Source organism: Erinaceus europaeus, chromosome 12, assembly GCF_950295315.1.
Source record: "Erinaceus europaeus chromosome 12, mEriEur2.1, whole genome shotgun sequence".
In the NCBI taxonomy this organism is placed as follows: domain Eukaryota; kingdom Metazoa; phylum Chordata; class Mammalia; order Eulipotyphla; family Erinaceidae; genus Erinaceus; species Erinaceus europaeus.
The window spans coordinates 68,698,715-68,719,617 of NC_080173.1; the positions used below are offsets into that span (position 1 = coordinate 68,698,715).

The 20,903-nt window shown below is 39.3% G+C and overlaps 1 protein-coding gene across 8 annotated transcripts in view; it reads right to left on the reverse strand.

The window, feature by feature from the left end:
- Positions 1-20,903, reverse strand: part of LOC103108101 (acetyl-CoA carboxylase 1) — a 338,374-nt gene that overhangs the window by 148,757 nt on the left and 168,714 nt on the right. For all 8 annotated transcript variants that reach the window (XM_060203908.1, XM_060203911.1, XM_060203907.1 and 5 more), the window contains 8 exons: positions 19,096-19,266; positions 16,659-16,820; positions 15,147-15,310; positions 11,375-11,525; positions 9,369-9,472; positions 4,371-4,452; positions 3,109-3,254; positions 1,014-1,164 (listed from right to left, as the gene is read on the reverse strand). In XM_060203908.1, coding sequence (XP_060059891.1) covers positions 1,014-1,164; positions 3,109-3,254; positions 4,371-4,452; positions 9,369-9,472; positions 11,375-11,525; positions 15,147-15,310; positions 16,659-16,820; positions 19,096-19,266 — 1,131 coding nt within the window. The remainder of the gene's footprint in view (positions 1-1,013; positions 1,165-3,108; positions 3,255-4,370; positions 4,453-9,368; positions 9,473-11,374; positions 11,526-15,146; positions 15,311-16,658; positions 16,821-19,095; positions 19,267-20,903) is intronic.

Genomic DNA, 20,903 nt, shown 5'->3' on the forward strand with positions numbered 1-20,903 from the left:
TACTTGACTAAGGCTTTTATCATTTCCGGACTATAGAATATCAAAAATGTCCCAATAAAATAAATGTCCCCTACCTGCTATACATTTTCCACTAGGTTGATAAAAGCATTCTGGAGCCCAAATCTCATCATCACATAACATTCCTTTCAGAAAATTTTAAGGACAACTATCTCCAGATGAGTCTAAAGTTCTTAGTATTTCTTGAAAGACCCATCACAACTTCAAATCCTAGTGCAAATTTATCATATTTCCTTGCCACCCACCATTAAATCTTAATTCATTTTTAGTCTAAATAATAAAGATAATTTCTTGCAGCTCCCTGAACACACAATGCTCTCTTGTTTCTGTGTCTTTGTACATGCAATTCTCAAGAGCAAACACATTTCCCAGTCCTTCTTTATGTGGCCGATTACTAACTTTCAAAACTAAGATTAACTGTTTTCTCTTTTATGCAATATTAAGTTACTACTCACTCACACCCACCCCAGTCTCTTCTGGTACAGTTAGACAGCCCTCCAGACCCTTTCTTTAGCTGCCTTTGCATGCTTATTTTGGGTCACTCAAGTAGTGAATTTGGAAGGGTGCTACTTTGCTATGTGTGTGACCCTTGCTCAAGCCCATCACATTGAAAGAAGTTTTAGTGCTGGATTGTCTTTCACTCTCTCTGCCACTCTGTATCTTAATAGAAAAGAAAAGAAGAGAAAAGAAAACAAAAGAAAAGAAAAGAAAACTTATTTCATTATTTTATGAACCCCCTACATGCACTTCTTTATCTGTAAAACCAACATTAATTTTCAGTAAGTGCTATCTCACGCTATTATTAGAGTTAGAGATTATACACTGTCACAGAAATATTGTGGACTTGGGATTTAAGATCTTAAAGTTCATAATCCCCAATAAACCAACTACTACTTTTTCTACTTTGTTTTGCTCCTGCTCAGTCTTGGTGCATCCCAGTCAACCATCTTCCTACCTTCCCTCCCATGACCTGAAAGTTCATTTATTGTCCTGACCTCAATCTCAGCATAGCACTGGCCAGCAAACACATGGCCTCCATCCTCCACGATGTACTGGATTAACTTCCCAGCAGAAGGGGAGCGCATCACTGAAGGGTCATTTTCCTTCTCAAAAACACAGGTTTTATTGCCAATAGTGATGCGATATCTAGAAAATAATGAGAGCATGGAAGTCAACAAAACTACCTCAAGGTGTAAAGGAGAATAGTCAAATCATGTCAATACTAAAAATTAAACACAAAAACTTAGACTATTAACACAGACACAAAATAATACCTGGATAGGTAATGTGAAATAGCCAGATTTCCTTCAATACTTGTTGGGTGCATTATTGGGGAGGTAGGTCAGTGGATAAAGGCCCCACATCTGATTCCCAGCAACACATATGCAGGGCAGAGCAATGGTGTCTGTCTCTATCTCTATTAGTCTCTCTCTTTCTCTCTCAAATAAAATAAATATTTAAAAACAAATACAATATGGTATATTCACAAGGAACTATACTTAGAACTGCTATAAAGAGCAAGCATCACTATTAAAAATAAATAAAGCAGGGCTGGGAGATGGTTCACTAGATAAAGCACATGCATTACTGTGCATGAGGTATGGAATCCTGGATTCTAACAATATATGGGAGATAGCACAGTGGAGGTTCCATAGATGAGGAAATAGTGGGATGGTCTCTCCCCTCATCTCAACAATTTATCTCCCCTCACCTTAACAATAAAGAATAGAAAATTGACCGGGGGGGGGGGGGGGGGATAGTACAGTGATTGAGCAAAAAGACTCTCATGCCTGAGGCTTTAAGGTCTCCAGGTTCAATTCTCCATACCACCATAATCCAGAATTTAAAAAAAAAAAAAAAAATGGGAAGGTCACTGAGAAAAGATACATGCTTACATTTTTTGAATTCTTACTAAATCCAAAGCATTTTACATGAGTTAACTCATTTAACTGTCAGAACAACACAAACTGTAGTTAAACAATATACAACAAATATTAACAGAACAAATAAGGTAGAGAAAAGCATCTAAAGAATTGTAGTGAGGATTTACTTAAAAGTAGAAGATAGTGTATGCACAGGGTGTGCATATACGCCATTACTTTTTTCCTTTTACGAGAGTACTGGTCAGTTCTAACTTATTATGCTAAAGAATTAAAACTGGGAACACAGAACATAGGCATGAAAATCCTTTGTATAACCATTATGTAGAATCTCTGGTCAGATACATATAACATAAATACATATAAAATGCAGTAAAATTAAACATAAAAATTAAGCAGACATACTTCACTGCTTGAGAAGTGGGTACCCCCTGCAGGCGGGGACCTGGGGGCTCAAACCCGGATTCTTGTGTGCACTTAACCAGATATGCCACCGCCAACCCTTCATAAATACATTTTGTGATTAAAACTTTTCTAATTGCTATTTAATGAATGTTGCATGCTGAAATTTTTTGAATTCTTAACTATAGCCAAAGCATCGTTTTAAACATTTTTTAAAAGAGTAAGAGGTGAGTTGGGGAGATAATAAATTGGTCATGCAAAAAGACTTTCCTGCCTATGGCACCAAAGGTCCCAGGTTCAATCCCCTGCACAACCGGTAAGCCAGAGCTAAGCAGTGCTCTAATAAAAATCAATCAATCAATCAATCCAGGGCCAGTAAGATCACTCAGATACAGCAGTACTTTGTTAAGCATGTGCCCCAGGTTCAAGTACAGCCCCATTACAATGGAAGAAACTTCAGTGCTATAGTTTCCTTCCTCTCCTTCATTTTCTTTATAATGTTTTATTTATTGGATACAGAGAGAAAGAGAAAAACTGAGCAGGAAGGTGGAGGCAGAGAGAGGGGAAAGAGACACAGAACTGCTTCACTGCTTATGTAGCTTGCCTGCTACAGGTGGGAACCAGGGTCTCTGCACATAATAATGTATGTCCTTAACAGAAGGGACCACCATTAAGCCGCCCTTTCCTCTCTATCTAAAAAAGTTGTCTCAAGAGTAGGGAAGCACAATAACAGTAGAATTATCAGAAAAATCTCAACACTAATGAAAGTTTGATACGATGACCAGCAAAAAACCTCAGAGGCACTGACCTGTCCACTTCCTCCTTCATGTATGTAGTATAGCTGCTGCCATCATAGGATAAAAGGAGTCCTCCATCACTCAACCGATGCACATCTACTTCAACACATGAGCCATTCATGATCACCACATAGGAGTTGGGGGACTGTCGAGTCACCTGTAGGGACCAGAACAGACAAGAAGTTCAGGGTGCAATCTAAGTCAAACTTTCAGTACCTCGAAGTTAGAGATAAGAAATAACTCTTCAAGAGGGGAAAGAATGCCTCTATGGAACAATGCAATCTTCACAGGAAGGAGACCCTGTGGTGGAGCCACAGCAAACTCCCTATACCAGATAAATAAATATGGATGGGAGAAACAAAAAGAAAAAAAAAGTCAATGGCACCTAAGTCCTGAGCAGTCAGTATGACTCGTTCCTGCTGTAAGCAGACAAAATGACTTAAGATGTTTCTCCCTGATTAGTCAACAACTTGTTTGGCTTTTTATGTTGTTAAGTTTCTTTTCAGCCACCAGGTTCTAGATGCTACCATGATGCCTACCAGACTTCCCTGGACAGACACCACCACCAATGTGTCCTGGAGCTCCCATTCCCCAGAACCCTGCCCTTCTAGGGAATGAGAGATGCAGGCTGTGAGTATCGATGGACCTGTCAATGCCCATGGTTCAGCGGGGAAGCAATTACAGAAGGCAGAACTTCCACCTTCTGCATCCCACAAATGACCTTGGGTCCATACTCCCAGAGGGTTAAAGAATAGGAAAGCTATCAAGGGAGTGGATGGGATAAAGAGTTCTGATGGGAATTGTGTGGAGTTGTACCTCTCTTGTCCTATGATTTTGTCAGTGTTTCCTTTTTATAAATAAAAAGGGGAGGAAAGCCAACAGCAAAAAAGATGTTTCTCCCTATTCTGGCTCCCTCTTGACTCTCCCTATTACACCTGTCTATCTATCTCTCTCTCCCTCTCCCTCTGAGAAAGAGCACTGCTCAGATCTAGTTTAGGGTGGTGCAATGAACTGAACTTTTGCATAACCACTATGATGTCACCCTGACCACTAGCTGTTCTCTATTCTTTCTCAGTTGTATCTGTGAAGTTGAGGAACAACAAAATCTTTTCAGAGTCAACAAATACTGTTTCAGATCATTGGCAAAAATCACTGCAGTAATTTCAATAATACCCATCTCTGAAGTACTCTGCAAGGACTTCTCCCCTTCTCTTGACGGTAAAAATCAAATTAACAGAAAGTAAAATACAGGATTTAGTTAGGGCTGTCATACCTTAAGTACATACTTGATTCCTTCATAGATAAGTTCAACATCTACTGTATTCAAAAGTGTATGAGCAGGAAGGACTTGACCCCTGAAAGAAAAATATTGTGAAACACTTATATCTAGGAAGTTCTAAAAGTTTTAAGACAATCTTATCATCTCCTTGGATATCAAGGCTGGCAACAACTTAAAGGACTATCATCAAGGGAATGATATATAAATTATGAATGAACCATCTCATCAAATACTAAGTAGCCATAAAAAAGTATATGTACTAGTCTGAAACATTTTCTTTTTTCTAATTAGCTTTTATTTATTATTGGATAGAGACAGTGAGAAATTGAGACAGAAGGTAAAGGTAGAGCAGAAAAGAGACAGAGACATACCTGCAGCCCTGTTGCATCCACTGTGAAGTTTTTGCCCTACAAGCAGGGGCCAGGGGCTTACACACTATAATGTGTGTGTTGAACTGGGTGTGCCACCACTTGGCTCCTCTGAAACACTTTCTTAAATACACTATTAAGTGACATGGTAAATAATACTTTAAGTAAATTCTTGAAATCATTTTATAGGAGGATTAATGGTTTACTATAAATTGGTACAGCGCAGGTGGCACAAAGTGCAAGGCATAAGGATCCCGGAGAGTGGGGGAGACAGATGGAGAGAGGGGGAGACAGATGGAGAAAGATGAGGAGACAGAGAGGGGGAGAGAAAGGGAGACACCTGCAGACCTGCTTCACTGCTTGTGAAGCAACCCCCCTGCAGGTGGAGAGCCGGGGGCTTGAACCAGGATCCTTACGCTGGTCCTTATGCTTTGCGCCATGTTCACTTAACCTGCTGCACTACCGCCCAACCCTGGTACAATTTTTTATTTTATTTTATTTATTAATGAGAAAGATAGGGGAGAGAGAACGAGACTTCACTCTGGTACATGTGCTGCTGGGGATTGAACATATGACCTCATGCTTAAGAGTCCATTGCCTAATCCACAGCGCCAACTCCCAGACCACAAAGTAAACTTTTTTTTTTAAGTTAGGGAGGATACAGAAATTATTACATGCATATACTTACATAAAATCACAATAGAGTAGACAAACTATTGTATTTACTGTTGACTGTAAAATATTAATCCCCCAATAAAGAAATTTAAAAAAATAGAAAGAAAATGATTAATGGGTTGACTGCAGGAAAGAAAGCTGAGTGATTAGGAAAAAAGGTAAAGGGGACTATTCACTATACTTTCAATTTTTGAACTACATGAATATGTACATATATAGAGATTTTCTTCCCCTGCAAGATTAACGCTGGGGTTCAGTTTCGACACTACAAATATGCTGCTCCTGGTGGCCATTTTTTCCATTTTGTTGGATAGGACAGAAAGAAACTGAGAGAGGAGGGGGAGATAGAGGAGAATAAAGGAAGGTAGACACCGGTAGACCTGCGTCAATGCTTGTGAAGCTTCCCCCCTACAGGTAGGGAGCAGGGACTGGAACCCAGATTCCTGTGAGCATCCTTGCACTGACTACATGTGATTCACCAGGTGCACCAGTGCCCACCCCACCATATGAACATATCATTAAAAATAAATACTGGAGTAAAGTGTCAGGCTACAAAATTAACACACAAAACCTGGTGGCATTCCTTTATGCAAACACTAAGTCAGAAGAAGAAATACAGAAATCAGTCCTATTCACTATAGCAACAAAATTAATAAAATATCTAGGAATAAATCTAACAAAAGAAGTGAAAGATGTATACACAGAAAACTATGAGTCACTCAAAGAGAGAGAAAAAGACAGAAGTGGAATGATAGCCTATGCTCTTGGACTGAAAGAATGTCATCAAAATAAATATGCCAAGACCCATATAGAAATTCAATGCAACCAACGCAACGATTGCCACCTCAACATGCTTCACCTCAGACTGTGTCCAGAGACTTCAGGTGTGGAATGACAACCCTTCAGCTTCATTACTTGGGTGAGACCTTTCCTTTTATAGTACACTCTAATTTCATCTCAGGTGGTTCACCTTCTAACAAAGTCCCATAACCTAGATATACACCAGTTTCTGTGAGAGAGAGCTTATGTGCACACGTATCCATAAACTACTGCAAAATATATACCTGAAAGCAGAAGTACACTAGAGTTTGCAGTGAGTATCTCCCTAACACTTCCTCTCCACTATTCCAAGCTTTGGGCCCATGATTGCTCAACAATTTGTTTGGCCTCATATGTTAACTCTCTTTTCAATCACCAGGCTCCAGATGCCACCAGGATGCTGGCCAGGCTTCCCTGGATTGAAGACCCCACCAATGTGTCCTGGAGCTCAGCTTCCCCAGAGACACACCTTACTAGGGAAAGAGAGAGGCAGGCTGGAGTATGGACTGACCAATCAACGCCCATGTTCAGCAGGGAAGCAATTACAGAAGCCAGACCTTCTACCTTCAGCAACCCTCAATTACCCTGGGTCCATGCTCCCAGAGGGCTAGAGAATGGGAAAGCTATCATGGGAGGGGGTGGGTTAAGGAGATTGGGTGGTGGGAATTGTGTGGAGTTGTACCCCTCCTACCTTATGGTTTTGTTCGTTAATCCTTTCTTAAATAAAAAATTAAAAAAAAAAAAAAGAAATTCAATGCAAACCCTATCAAGGTCCCATCCATTTTTTTTTTTTAAGGAGTATAGAACAAAAGTTATAAATGTTTATTAGGAATCAGAAAACATTGCCAAAACAATAATGACAAGTAAAACTGGAGGCATCACATTCCCAGACCTCAAACTATATTATAGGGCCTTTATAATCAAAACTTGATGGTAATGAAACAAAAACAGAACTTCCACCTTCTAAACTCCAAAATGAATTTAGGTCCATACTCCCAGAGTAGTGAAGCAGTGCTCTAGGTATATATCTCTTTCCTTCTCTATCTCCCCCTCCCATCTCAATTTCTTTCAGTCTCTATCCAATATTAAATAAACAAATAACCCTCATATAAATCAGTTAGCTATGTCTTTAGTAGGGGTCTTAAAGGACTTTATGGCCAGCAAAATAGCTAAATTGGATAGTATGCTACCTTGCTATATATATGACCCAGGTTCAAGTTAAACCCCTTCCATAGTAGAAACTTCAGTCTTCTGATCTCTTTCCCTCTGTCTTTTAAAAGTACTTTAGTTGGAGACTATCATCAATGAAGGAAACTTGAGATTGTTTTGATGAAAACAGAAAGTGATGGGGCGGGGGTGGGGGGGGCTGATATAGCATAATTGTTATGCAAACAGACTCTCATGCCTGAGGCACCTAAGTCCCAGGTTCAATCCCCACACCACCACAAGCCAGAGTTGAGCAGTGCTCTGGTCTCTCTCTCTCTCTCTCTCTCTCTCTCTCTCTCTCTCTCTCTCTCTCTCTGAATTTTTCTCAAAAATAAAACATTTAAAAAAAGAAAGAAAGAAAGTGACTCAGGATGTGGCACAGTGGTACTGTAAGCAAAGGGTACAAAGTTCAATCCACAATACAGTTTATGCCAAAGGACTTATCTATCTGCCTGCCTGCCAGCCTGTGTATCTATCCATCTCATGGGATAAAATAAACAAAAATGTGAGTAATAATAATAGAGTGACACGAACAACGAGGGCAACAAAAGGGAAAAAAATAGCCTCTAAGAGCAATGAATTGTAGTGCAGGCACCAAACCCCAGCAATAACCCTGGAGGAATGATGATGATGATATAAACCAAGTATGACAATTATTAATAATCAGTAAACTTGGTAGACTATTAGAAGTGGTATAATTTGGGAGTTGGGTGGTAGTGCAGCGGGTTAAGTGGGGTTAAGTGGACATGGCACAAAGCGCAAGGACCAACATAAGGGTCCTGGTTTGAGCCACCCGCTCCCCACCTACAGAGGAGTTGCCACAAGTGGTAAAGCAGGTCTGCAGGTGTCTGATTTCTCTCCCCCTCTCTGTCTTCCCCTCCTCTCTCCATTTCTCTCTGTCCAATCCAACAAGGACAACAATAAAACAACACAAGGACAAGAAAAGGGAATGCATGAATGAATAAATAAATAAATTTTTTTAAAAAAGCAGTATAATTTGTAAAACTCTTCTACAAGTCTCAAATTATTTCAAAGTACAAGCTTTAAAAATAAAGTTTAAAAAGCAGGAGGAGCTTAGAGGGGATTTCTCTGTAGAGAAACTATTCAACCAGGTAAGAGAGTGCATGCTGAAAAACAGAAAGAAGTAATGGTTAACTGGTAGAAAGGAGCCAAAGTATATAGGAAGTTGAAAGTCACACCGAGGGATTTAGATTTAATACAAAACGGTAATGTGAGCTGCTAAAGGTTTTAGTGCAAGGGAACAACATAGTAAAAGATATTTATCATAGACTGAAATCTCAGTTCAATTTTAGAATTTTTGTTTCTTTTGAGACATCTCAAAAGGAAATTGATATAAAAGTTTAACAACACAGAAGGAAATAAAATGTCTGTGATTAAAGTGCTTTGGAATGATTAGCCCTTTGGATCATTCCTTTGGAGACCCAAAGGCAAAGCTTAAGCTCTACAACCAGTGTTAGAAATTATTTTAGCCCTATACAATTTGATCCTCTACTTGAAAGACTCACAAGGTCATCTGGAATATCAGTCTCAATTATTAATTCCTGAGAGGTGTCACAATAATATGAAATATTCAGAAGCCAGTGCAAAGAAGAACACCAGATTTTCTTTACCAGGGTCGAGAGAGATTTGTTGCTTATACATGACAGAATGTTTACTTTAGCTGGATTCAGTTTTGTTTTGCTTGCTTTTAAGAAGCATGCTAATTCTAACTGTGATATAAACTAATTTAGCTACAGTTTGAGTTATAAAATAATCTACCATAAACTACTATGCCTCTTTCTCCTCTGGTCTCCATGATAAGTAGAACTCAAAAGCTTAAAAGAATAAATGGGTCTTTTGAATTTTTGGTCCTATATTCCTGACCATTGTTTAGTTTGCACAGCCTACAGGAAGCAAATACTACCTTTCTAAGGAGTGAAGGAAGTTAGAGATGCTATTACGAAGGCTCACATCGGCCACATGGAGAGCCCCACACACAACTCCCAACATGGTGTCAGGTCGCTCTGCCTGAAAGAAACAGAGAGAGCAGATCAAAAGAATGGCTACTTGGCACAATGGACCCTCTATTTTTCAGATACATATTAACAGACAAAAAGAGACACTGCAGCATAGCTTCAACATCTGTGGAGTTTACCTTGTCCCACTGTGGTATTTCCCTATGTTGCTGGTGCTACACACATGTTAAGGTGTATGCCCTGGTAGATGAATTATCCCCCAGTCCCTAGGCCATCAACTGAAATCATGCTGAAAGTTTACGTGAAAGAGCTAATATTACTAAATCACCAATAAAAATGAAACAAATTAAAAATAGCTAATACACACACACACACACACACACACACACACACAGCTGATATATAGCTAATATAAAAACCTTACTACTCAAGTGATTTTAGATAAGGATCATGGTTTGAGCCCCCGGTTCTGCACTTGCAGGGGGGGAGGGGTGTCACTTCACAAACAGTGAAGTAGGTCTGCAGGTGTCTATCTTTCCTTCTCTATCTTCCCTTCCCTCTCAATCTCTGTCCAATCAAAAGGAAAAAAAAAATCAAAAAATGGCCACAGAGCTATGGGTTCACTGAGTGCTAGTGATAACCCTGAAGGGATAAAAACAAATATATTAGCACCAGGTGGTTGTGCACTTGGTTGAGAACACATGGTAGCATGCTAAAGGATCCAGGTTCAAAACCCTAGTCCCCACCTGCAGTAGAAAAGCTTTCATGAATAGTAGAAAAAAGTGCTACAGCTGTCTTTCATTCTCTCTTCCTCCTCCCTCTCAGTTCCTCTCTAATATAGCAAAAATTAAATTAAAATAAAATAAAGTAAAGAAGGACTGCTGGAAGCAGGGGATTTGTTGTGCAGACACTGGACTGCAGCAATGACCTGCTGGCAAATAAATAAACACACACATTTACTTTTAGAATATGAACAAAGGTTGCATTTGAATAAAGGTGAAAAATACCTGTCACTTCCCTAAGATCTACAACTAGACAAAAAGCAATTCAAAAACAAGCATTTCTTAGCAATCAACCTAAAAAAAAAAAAGAAAAAGAAAAAGAAGAGAGTCGGGTGGTAGCACAGTGTGTTAAGCACACATGACACAAAGCGCAAGGACCGGCATAAGGATCCCGGTTCAAGCCCCCGGCTCCCCACCTGCTGGGGAGTAGCTTCACAGGTGGTGAAGCAGGTGTCTCTCTTTCTCTCCCCCCTCTGTCTTCCCCTCCTCTCTCCATTTCTCTCTGTCCTATCCAACAACAAGAATGACATCAACAACAATGACATCTATAACAACAATAAAAACTACAATGATAGCAACAAAAGGGAATATTAAAAAAAATCAATAAAGAAAAAGATTAGGCTACTGATAATCTAAGTTATGGTATATAAACAAAATTGAGAACTTCAAATATCTTCCAAGAATCTAATGACTTTGCATAAACTCTTGAATAATTTAGCATAGCCCAGAAATTGTGGGAGAGGGGATAGCTCTGCTTACTTAAATGATGTCACTCTTAGGGACACTAGTTAGATATAGAAGTTAGTAAATCTCAACCAGATTTAACATCAAATGAGTAAAGAGAAAGAATTTCAATCCCTAGATGTCTATTTTCAAATATACACCAGGAAGGTGGTTCCAGGGTACAGGGATTAGAACTCTGAACAGTGAATACAGCAGTCAGTCAAATATGCTGTTAGAAGTAGCCAGAGAGAGAGGTGGGAAAAGGGGGAGGGAGGAGTATGGAAGAAAGGGGAAAGAAGGAAGAAAATAAGAGACACAGAAAGAACATCAGGTACAAAAATCCTCAGAGCACTAAGAGTCAAGTAAATTTTGTAAGTTAATATTAAATGCTAGTAGCACAAGCCTATAAAAACCCAATTGCAGATCTTTGAATAAGAAGAAATACACACCTGTACTTTTTCTGCTATCAGTCTATCCAGCCAGCCAGTATCAATTCTGTTCAACTGAAAGCTTTCAGTCTCCAACAACTTGATCAGATATTCAACTGTAGTTCGAAAGTCACCTCGAATAGATAGCTCCTTCAAAGCCACCACCATGTTCCTGGAGGAACAGAACAAATGTGTCTCAGAAGAAAAGAAAAAAAAAAAGCTGGAGTTTTAGCAAGGAAAGAAAACAAAGAATTCAAAGAACTAAGGAGGATGCTCATTCACAACCGAATCCAGATAGAATTTGCAAGAAATCAGTAAACTTATGAATTCTGATTAATCATCCATAAAAGCTTCAATCAAATACATTTCTCATGATATAAGAAGGAAACCAGACAATATGCAAACCACTCTAGGGGAGCACCTGCACCACATTCATAAGGCTCGGGATTTAATTTCCAATAGTACAGCAAGTCAAATTTAATAGATGTTCTGAATGGTGCTTTGCTCACTCTGGCCATATCTCTCTCTACATAAAACAGAAATAAAAACTAAGTCAAACATGGAGTTAGTATAGAAGCTTATGAACAGATTTCTTAAAATATATTATTTATTCATGGGGGGGGGGGAGAGAGAGAGAGAGAGGACACCAGACATCACTCTGGTACATGTGCTGCCAGGGGATTGAACTCGGGATCTCACACTTGAGAGTCCAATGCTTTATCCACTAGGCCACCTCTTGGAACGGAACACAGATTCTTATGATAGAGGTAACAGATGTCCTAGGTTTGACCCCTGGTGCCACAAGAAGGCAGAACTGAGCATTGCTCTGGTCATCAGAATTAAAAAAATAATCCTCATGAGTGGGGGCGTCACAGTTAAAGTAGGGAAGCAGTACAGGAGGCAGCAGTGTGGGTAGAAAGCCTGACTTATGGACATGATGTCCCAAGATAAGTCCCTGGCATGACAAATGTCAGAGAAATGTTCTGGTTCTCCTAGTTATTCTACTTTTACTCCTTCCCTCATAAATAAATAAGAAATCTTTATAAATAAAAGACCTTAATGAATTTTTAGCATGTTTTCCAGAAGTCAAGTTATTTAATGACTATTTTTTACATGCTAGAAGTTAAATTAGTTACTTTCATACTGAAGAGAAATATATAGGAGGTCAGGGGATAAGGAGCAAGAATTCTAGATCAGGTCGTAAGATTTGCCAGGCAATGATCTATCTAACCAGCACTGTTAACTGAAATACCAAGAGACCAGTCTGGGAAAGAAAATGAATGAGGCAAACTGGATAGGGGTTGTGTGAACCAGAGAGTTCATGTTTCCTCTAAAAGAAGCTGCCACAAAAAGCTGTGCTTAGCGTTTGCCAAGTGGAATGCAAAACCAATGTTGTCATTATCACTCCCATTTTAAAAAGAAGGCAGAAATCCATATGCGATCTTCAACGTCCCAGTTTTAAGTACTGGCAACTAACAAAACTTAACACTCTATGTCAATCAAAACACATCTGTGTTTGAGAATAGCTGGAAAGTCACCAGTTTGCAAGCTCAGACATGAGTCTTCATTTTGGCAAAGCAAGAAAGCAAAAAAGCATGCAAACAGGGAAAGACAAATTCCTACCAGGCAATGTTTGTGGTGACAAACTACAATTACAATTTGTACAGGACAGAATAGAGAAAAATTGACAAGTTTTCTACTTCAGAAAAATGACTGGGGGAACTGTTGGCAGCATAGCAGGTTAAACGCACATATTACTCAGCACAAGAACCCAGGCTCAAGGCCCACACCCCACCTGCAGGAGGTTCGCAGTGAAGCAGGACTACAGGTGTGTATCTCTCTTCCTCTCTATCTCCCCATCCTGTCTCAATTTCTCGGTCCTAATAAATGTTAGAAAGATAAAGAAAAAAAAAGGAAAAGTTTCTTCAAAAAAGTTATAAAAGAAACATAATCAGAAATCAATACTACTAAGACTTACTCACTACCTAGTTTATGTTTCCAATTCCAAGATCAGAGGCATTGAGTTCAAGGCTTGGTCTAGAAAATAGACAATTTAAAATAGAAAGGCTGTGGGAGAGGTGAGACAGGGATATGAGCTAGCTCATTTAGAATAGCATCTGCCTACATCTGTGCGAAATACTGAATTTTGAGTCCCAGCACATGGGATGACCACCAACAGCACGGGAAGGGGTGAGGATAGATGACAGGATGGCTCTCATAATTATCTGTGTTATTCAAAATGAAGAATGAAAAGCTGAGATGAAGGGGCTAGGTGGTGGTACACCTGGTTATAGTGCGTGAGGACCCAGGTTTGAGCCGCTGGTTCCCATCTGCAAAGAGAAAGCTTTGCAAGTGGTAAAGCAGTGCTGCAGATGCCTCACTGTCTTTCTCCCTCTGTAACTCCCTTCCCTGTCAATCTCTGGCAGTCTCTAGCCAATAAATAAAAGACGACGAAAAAAATTAAAAGAAGAAAAACCAAGATGAAGATGACTCATAGCACTACTACACATACATGAGGTACTGGTTTACTCCCCAGAGACTGATTAAATATAGAGATGAATACTGGAACTTGTGAGGAAATGTTTAGCTCATGAATTAAAGAAAAGTATATAGTTTTTAGTATGATTCCTAACACTTCTTTCTTGACCTTCTCATACAGTCTGAGGTCAAAAAGAAGAGTCATAAAATAACTGGTGAAGAAATGCATTAAGGGGGAGTCGGGCCTAGGTAGCGCAGCGGGTTAAGTGCACATGGTGCAAAGTGCAAGGACTGGTGTAAGGATCCGGGTTCGAGCTCCCGGCTCCCCACCTGCAGGGGAGTGGATTCACAAGCGGTGAAGTAGGTCTGCAGGTGTCTCTCTCTCCCCTCTGTCTTCCCCTCCTCTGTCCATTTCTCTGTCCTATCTGATGATGACATCAATAACAAAAACAATAATAACTACAACAAGGGCAACAAAAGGGAATAAATATTTTTTTAAAATGCATTAAATGCATTAAAATTGAGTCCTGTTTTAGAATTATGTTGAACTACAAAGGGACACTGTGTATGGTGGATTAGCTATGGTATCTCACTATTCTGTCTCTTCCCTCCCTCTCTTAAATAATAAAATAAATCTTAAAAAGTCATGGGAGATATACTCCACAGAATACTATAATATATAGTTTTAAAAGATACCACTGTACTGTGTTCAGGAAAAAAAACAGAATGCAAGGTGGATGTACTTTGTGAGGTAAATGAACAAGTGATAGACAAGAACTAGATGGTTTCAATCATATAGACAATTGAAATACATGAAGATGTCAAAAAAAATTAAAAGTAGTGAAAAACTGTCTGTTAGACTGTGTGAGAACTACAGAGTGGGTCTGGTGTGGAGCTATGCCCTCATAATCTTATAATCTTGTAAATCATTACTGAGTCAGTAAAAAACATATTTATATATGTTTATATTTTTTAAAAAAGAAAGATAAGTCATAAAATAGCTGGTAAACAAATGCTTTACTATGCACTAGGTAGCTGTCTCAGTACTCAGAACTACATATAAGTAAATATATTAAATATGAATATATATAAAATAGTCCTACTATGTCATCATGTAAACCTGGTTTAAGTTCAGTCCCCATCCCACTGGAGGAAGCTTCAGTACTATGCAGAGCTTCAAACTTAGATGCATAATGCCCTAAGTCCTATCGTTTACAGCACATGTGACACAGCAGTGTTCTCACTCAAACTCATTCCTGCTCTCTCTCATTAATAAATAATAAAAAGAAAACCAATCAAATACTTTCATACTCACGAAATTGCTTCTTCTCTGTTTTCTCCCCAGGAAAAGCAGTGTCCGAACTGAGAATCAGCAAATTCATGAAGTCCCCCTGCAGCAGCAACACTGAAATAACCCCAAACATTCTTATTGCTGCGGAAATTCAGTTCCTGAACAGTTCCTGAGCTAGGTTTAAAACCCTGTGAGAAAATGAATATGAGAGGCATATTATAATTCTGAGAAAAAGAATACAAAGAAATCCACTATTTAAACTCTGTATCAAACACACACAAAAGGGAGTGATTCACAAAAATCAGAAAGGCTTAAAAGATAACATTCAGAATTACAGATTTGCTGAGAATTCTTTATATATATATATATATATATATATATATATATATATTAACTTAATTTATTTATTTATTACCAGAGTACTTTTTAACTCTGGTTTGAACCTGGGACTTTGGAGCCTCAGGCATGAGAGTCTCTTTGCATAACCATTATGCTATCTACATCTGCCCACTTGCTGAATTCTCTAGCAATCAGAAGTAAATGGCCAATGTTTACTCGAGTAAAGATCACTTATTTGTCTGCCTTTATAAATGTCCACTTCCAGTGGAAGTTCAAAGATATTTTAAAACTCCATAATTAGATACCATCCCCTTTTTTTTTATCTTTAAGAAACTTAAACAAGACTTTCAAACAAGCAGAAAGATAAATTGGTAGGTAGGGCACAGGACTTGCAGGCATGAAGCTTAGGCTTTTGTAACTGCCAATTCATATTCAAGAGAGGAACAGCACTCTGAATTCTCTCTGACAAACACAAGAGTAAATAAAACACTAAGTAATAGGGTTGAAATATTTGTCAGAGAAGCCAGGAAGATAAATCACGTGGAAAGTAGTTTTGCTTTGTCATGGGCATAAACTAGGTATAAGCTTGGTGGTATGTTATCTTTCTGCTTTTTTTTTTTTTTTTGTCTGTCTCTCCCAGAAAAAGTTAGACTGTAGTGATGAAGCCCCAGTAAAAAAAATAGTTTGAGGGAAGAATTTTTCTTTTTTTTTCAAGGGCCATGTGGTAGCACACAGATTCAAGTTCATGCCCAAGTCCTAAATTGCAAATTGGAAACGTCACAAGCAGGGAACAATACTTGTAAGTTTCTCTCCCTCTTCTTCTATTTCTGTCTCAATGATAAAAGGAAAAAAAAAAAAAAAAAGGCCACCAGAAGTGGTATAGTCATAAAGCAGGCACTAAGCCCCAGCAATGACCCTTATGGCAAAGAAGAGAGGCAAACAAACAAAACCAAAAAAGCATTTTTAATCCAACTGCATTTAATTAAAATTTCGAGGAATACAGCCACACATTGCATTCTCTCTCCATATAAGCACGCATGTGCACGCGCACGCAGGCGTGTGCACACACACACACACAACACACATGTCTCAGGGCAACTATCACCAAAGTTCCAGTTTCATCATGCTATCATGTATGATCTTAATGTTAAAGTTCACTAGGAACAAAGTGTAAATCTTTTAAGTGGTAGTTTTTACCTCATCTGGATTTTCACTAGTGATTCGAGCAGCAATAACATGGCCTCTAGGGCAAGGAACATGAGCAGAATTCTCAAAATCAATGGGAGCATCACCCCAAGGCAATACACCATACATCATACGGATATCCTTTATCCTGTACAAAGGAATTCCCATAGCAATCTGAAAGGCAATAAAATAAACATCAGTCACTTAAAACACAAAAACTAAGAATTTTCAGTAGCCACAACTTAATGCACTCAATTTTACAGTCTGTATTCTACAGTCATGGAAAGACTACTTCTAAATTACTTCCAATAAAATATGTCACTACTGATAAATTATTAAATAGTTCACACTCCTAAAAGGTAAAAGTTCCAGCACCTGGTTAAAACATAAATAGTGGGCAGGGGTAGATAGCATAATGGTTATGCAAAAAGACTTTTCATGCCTGAGGCTCTGAAGTCCCAGGTTCAGTTCCCAGCACCACCATAACCCAGAGCTAAGCACTGCTCTGGTGTTCCTTTATAAGATACAGCTATATGTAAATAACATAAAAGGACTTAAATTATAGTGAGGTCCTGTATAACACAGCAAATCCTAACAATGAGATTTTCAAAATTAAACCGACTGCCAAATAATTTGCTTAGACTATAACTACCTACTGCCTTCTTAAACCCTAAGACAGCACGAACCTTCCCCTTTGTCTATAAAGCCCATGTTTCTCCCAGTCCTGAAACCTCTAGGGTGGGGCTCATTTTCCTGCATGCTTCTCCCAGTTCAGACCAATTGACACTGCACCTGCTGGTCCCAACCCAATCAATGCAACCAGCACCACCACAGTATGTTTCACTTTGGGCTTTCAATATGGACGGTTAACTATGGTTTTGTCAATATTTCTTGTCAATAAATAAAAATTAAAAATAAATAAAAATAAAAAACACATTACAGTGTCCAAGAATTGAAGCTCAAGCCCCTAGTCCCCACCTGCAGAGGGAAAGCTTCACAACTGGTGCAAGCATTTTTTGTTTTCTATTTATTTATTTACTTATTTATTTATTATTGGATAGAGACAGAAATTGTGAGGGGAGAGGATGGCTGCAGTCCTGATTCACCATTTCTCTGTCTTTTTCCCCTCTCTACCTCCTCCATCCCTCTCAATTTCTCTGTCTCGAACCAATAATAAATAAAAACACAATAAAAGAAGTCCCCTAATTCCAGGTACAACAGAAATGTGTTTTTCTCTATTGTCACCTCTCCAGAATTAAAATGTCCAGGGAAAGAATGTTAACAGCTATTCAAAAAGCTCATATAGTGGATGTGAGGGTGATCTGGCTGCGACATCTGTCACCCCATTGACTGCCAAGGTTGATTTGGCTGATCTGGCTGGCGTCCCCTTCCTCCCTCACCACTCCATGTCCATCCCTCCTGAAGATGTGTGCTGGGTCGAATAAAGACGGACCAGTCTTCGGTCAGTTGAGAGTATGGGAATAGCTGCACTCCCTGTTAGAACCTCCAAACAAGATCTCAAAAAGCTCAGATAGTTAAAAAGTCCTAATTATATCACAGTCCTCTTATCTCCACAAACTACTAGAGAAATAAAATCCTTAGTATTTAATGAAAACACAGAAAAGGTTCCCCATGTGTGCAAAGAATTTGGTAGATAGAAATGATAACAAAGCTTATCATTAGCTATCAGTGCTTCCTATGAAATTTATTTCCCAGACTGACCAGAGAAAATCATATTGACAGTTGTCACTTTAAATTTAATAAAAGAAAAAATCAGTTAGGATCCCGGTTCAAGCCTCTGGCTCCCCACCTTCGGGGGAGTCTGCTTCACAGGCGGTGAAGCAGGTCTGTAGGTGTCTGTCTGTCTCTCCTCCTCTCTATCTCCCCCTTCTCTCTCAATTTATCTCTCTCTATCCAGTAACAAATAAAAATAATTAATAAAAAATAAATGTGTACCACCACTGAAATATGGAACGGTTTCAATATGAAACACTAAGACAAGGAATAAGGACAACTATAAAGTTGTAAAGCTTTGATAATTAAAGCATTTGAGTGAAACACCAGTCTGAAGGTTTCTGTGACTCTGGAGGTGCTACATGAAACACCACACAAGACTTGCAAGCATGGAATCCTGATTTCAGCCATCGACACTACATAAACTAGATTGATGTTCTCTCTTTAATAGTAAATAAGATATTACAAGCAAATAAATGCTTCATTCTAAAATATGACCATTTATTGTCAAGTGTATGAAGATTAAAAATATAATAATACTCCTAGGCTTGAACCACATAAGGAAGACTAACTCTTATAGCATGAGAGATAAACATTAGATGTACCAGGGAAGGAGGTACTTTTCTCTTATCAGACACTGGTTAAACCAGTATTTCAGAAATCTCTGACATTGCTGCTCTAGGCAAATCTTTAAACCAAGGATAGACTGACTCACCTGGAGCTGTGCTGCAGGAAGGTTGACGTCAGCCACCATCTCTGTGCAAGGGTGCTCCACCTGTAGCCGAGGGTTCAATTCCAGAAAGTAGAAGCTGCCATCCTGGCTGTAAAGGTATTCCACAGTCCCAGCACTCACATAACCAACCATTTTGGCAAGTTTTACTGCACACTGAAAGAAGAAAGACAAACGAGTAGCTAAACTTGTACAGCTGGTGAAATACATCTTACAGAAAGTCTCTGGAAAATGCACTATGAACACGTTATAAAAGAGCCACCAGGGAGTTGGGCGGTAGTGCAGTGGGTTAAGTGCAGGTTGCAAAAAGCACAAAGATGGCGTAAGGATCTGGGTTCAAACCCCCGACCCCCACCTGCAGGGGAGACACTTCACAGGTGGTAAAGCAGGTCTGCAGGTGTCTTTCTCTCCCCTTCTCTGTCTTCCCTTCCTCTCTCCATTTCTCCTTGTCCTATCCAACAACAACAGCATTAACAACAATAATAATAACAAGTGCAACAAAAATGGGAGAATAAAATAGCCTCCAGGAGCAGTAGATTCGCAGTGCTGGCACTGAGTCCTAGCAATAACCCTGTACGAACAACAACAACAAAAAAAGCCGCCAAAGTTTTTTAGCACATGAAAACAAAGTCCACATTATTACATACAAGATCCCTGGGTGACACACAATTCAAAGTTAGGAAAGAGAATGCTGTGGTCCAGGAGGTGGTGCAGTGGATAAAGCATTGGTCTCTCAAGCATGAGGTCCTGAGTTCAATCCCCAGCAGCACATGTACCAGAGTGATGTCTGGTTCTTTCTCTCTCTCTCTTCCTATCCCTCTCATTGATAAATAAACAAAATACTAAAAAAAAAAAAAAAAAAAAAAAAAAAAAAAAAGGAAAGAGAATGCTTTTCACATGGTGATCACAGGCAACTTCATTCTATCAGGTATAAATAGAAAACAAAACAGGGAGTCATGCGGTAGCACAACGGTTAAACGTAGGTGGCGCAAAGCGCAAGGGCCTGTGTAAGAAATAGGAAACTAGAATTTCCAGCCTCTGTTTTAACTATCTAGTGACTAAGGCTTGACTAAGTGTCAGCACTAGTGAAATGTATGGTCATGAATCATGTACTGAAAACATGCTAGACCTCTACACCTGGTTTTTCTCTCTCTATGGAAAGGAACATGAGCATGATGATGCAAGCCAGTTTAAACCATTCAGATGAGAGCACACTACGAACAGCAAGATGAAAGAGAGCGAGCAGTAAGTAGCACAACGGGTTAAGCGCAGGTGGTGCAAAGCGCAAGGACAAGTGTAAAGGTCCCTGTTTGAGCCCCTACTCCACACATGCAGGGGAGTGGATTCACAAGAATGGAAGCAGGTTTGCAGGTGTCTATCTTCCTTCTCCCCCTCAGTCTTCCCCTCCTCTCTCCATTTCACTCTGTCCTATCCAACAATGACGACATTAAAAAAAAAAATTGTTCTCCTATACCTGAAGAGTTCATCTCTAATTACTATGGGGAGAAAAAAAAAACTATCTTAACTGCAGGTTGGGTGGTACACATTGGGTAAAGTGAATGCATGAGGACCTGTCAAATAAGAGGGGGTAGGGATTATGAACACCAGAAGGTATGGAATAACTGTGCAGGCACAGAGCCCCAGCAATAACCCTGGTGTGTGTTTGGGGGCTGGGGGGAGACACACACGACTGTCTTATCTGTGTTGCTTTGTTTTTTCAGAGATCTCTATCACAACAGCTTAACCTATATTCTAATCAATACAGAAATTAATAAATACAGACAGAATGCTAC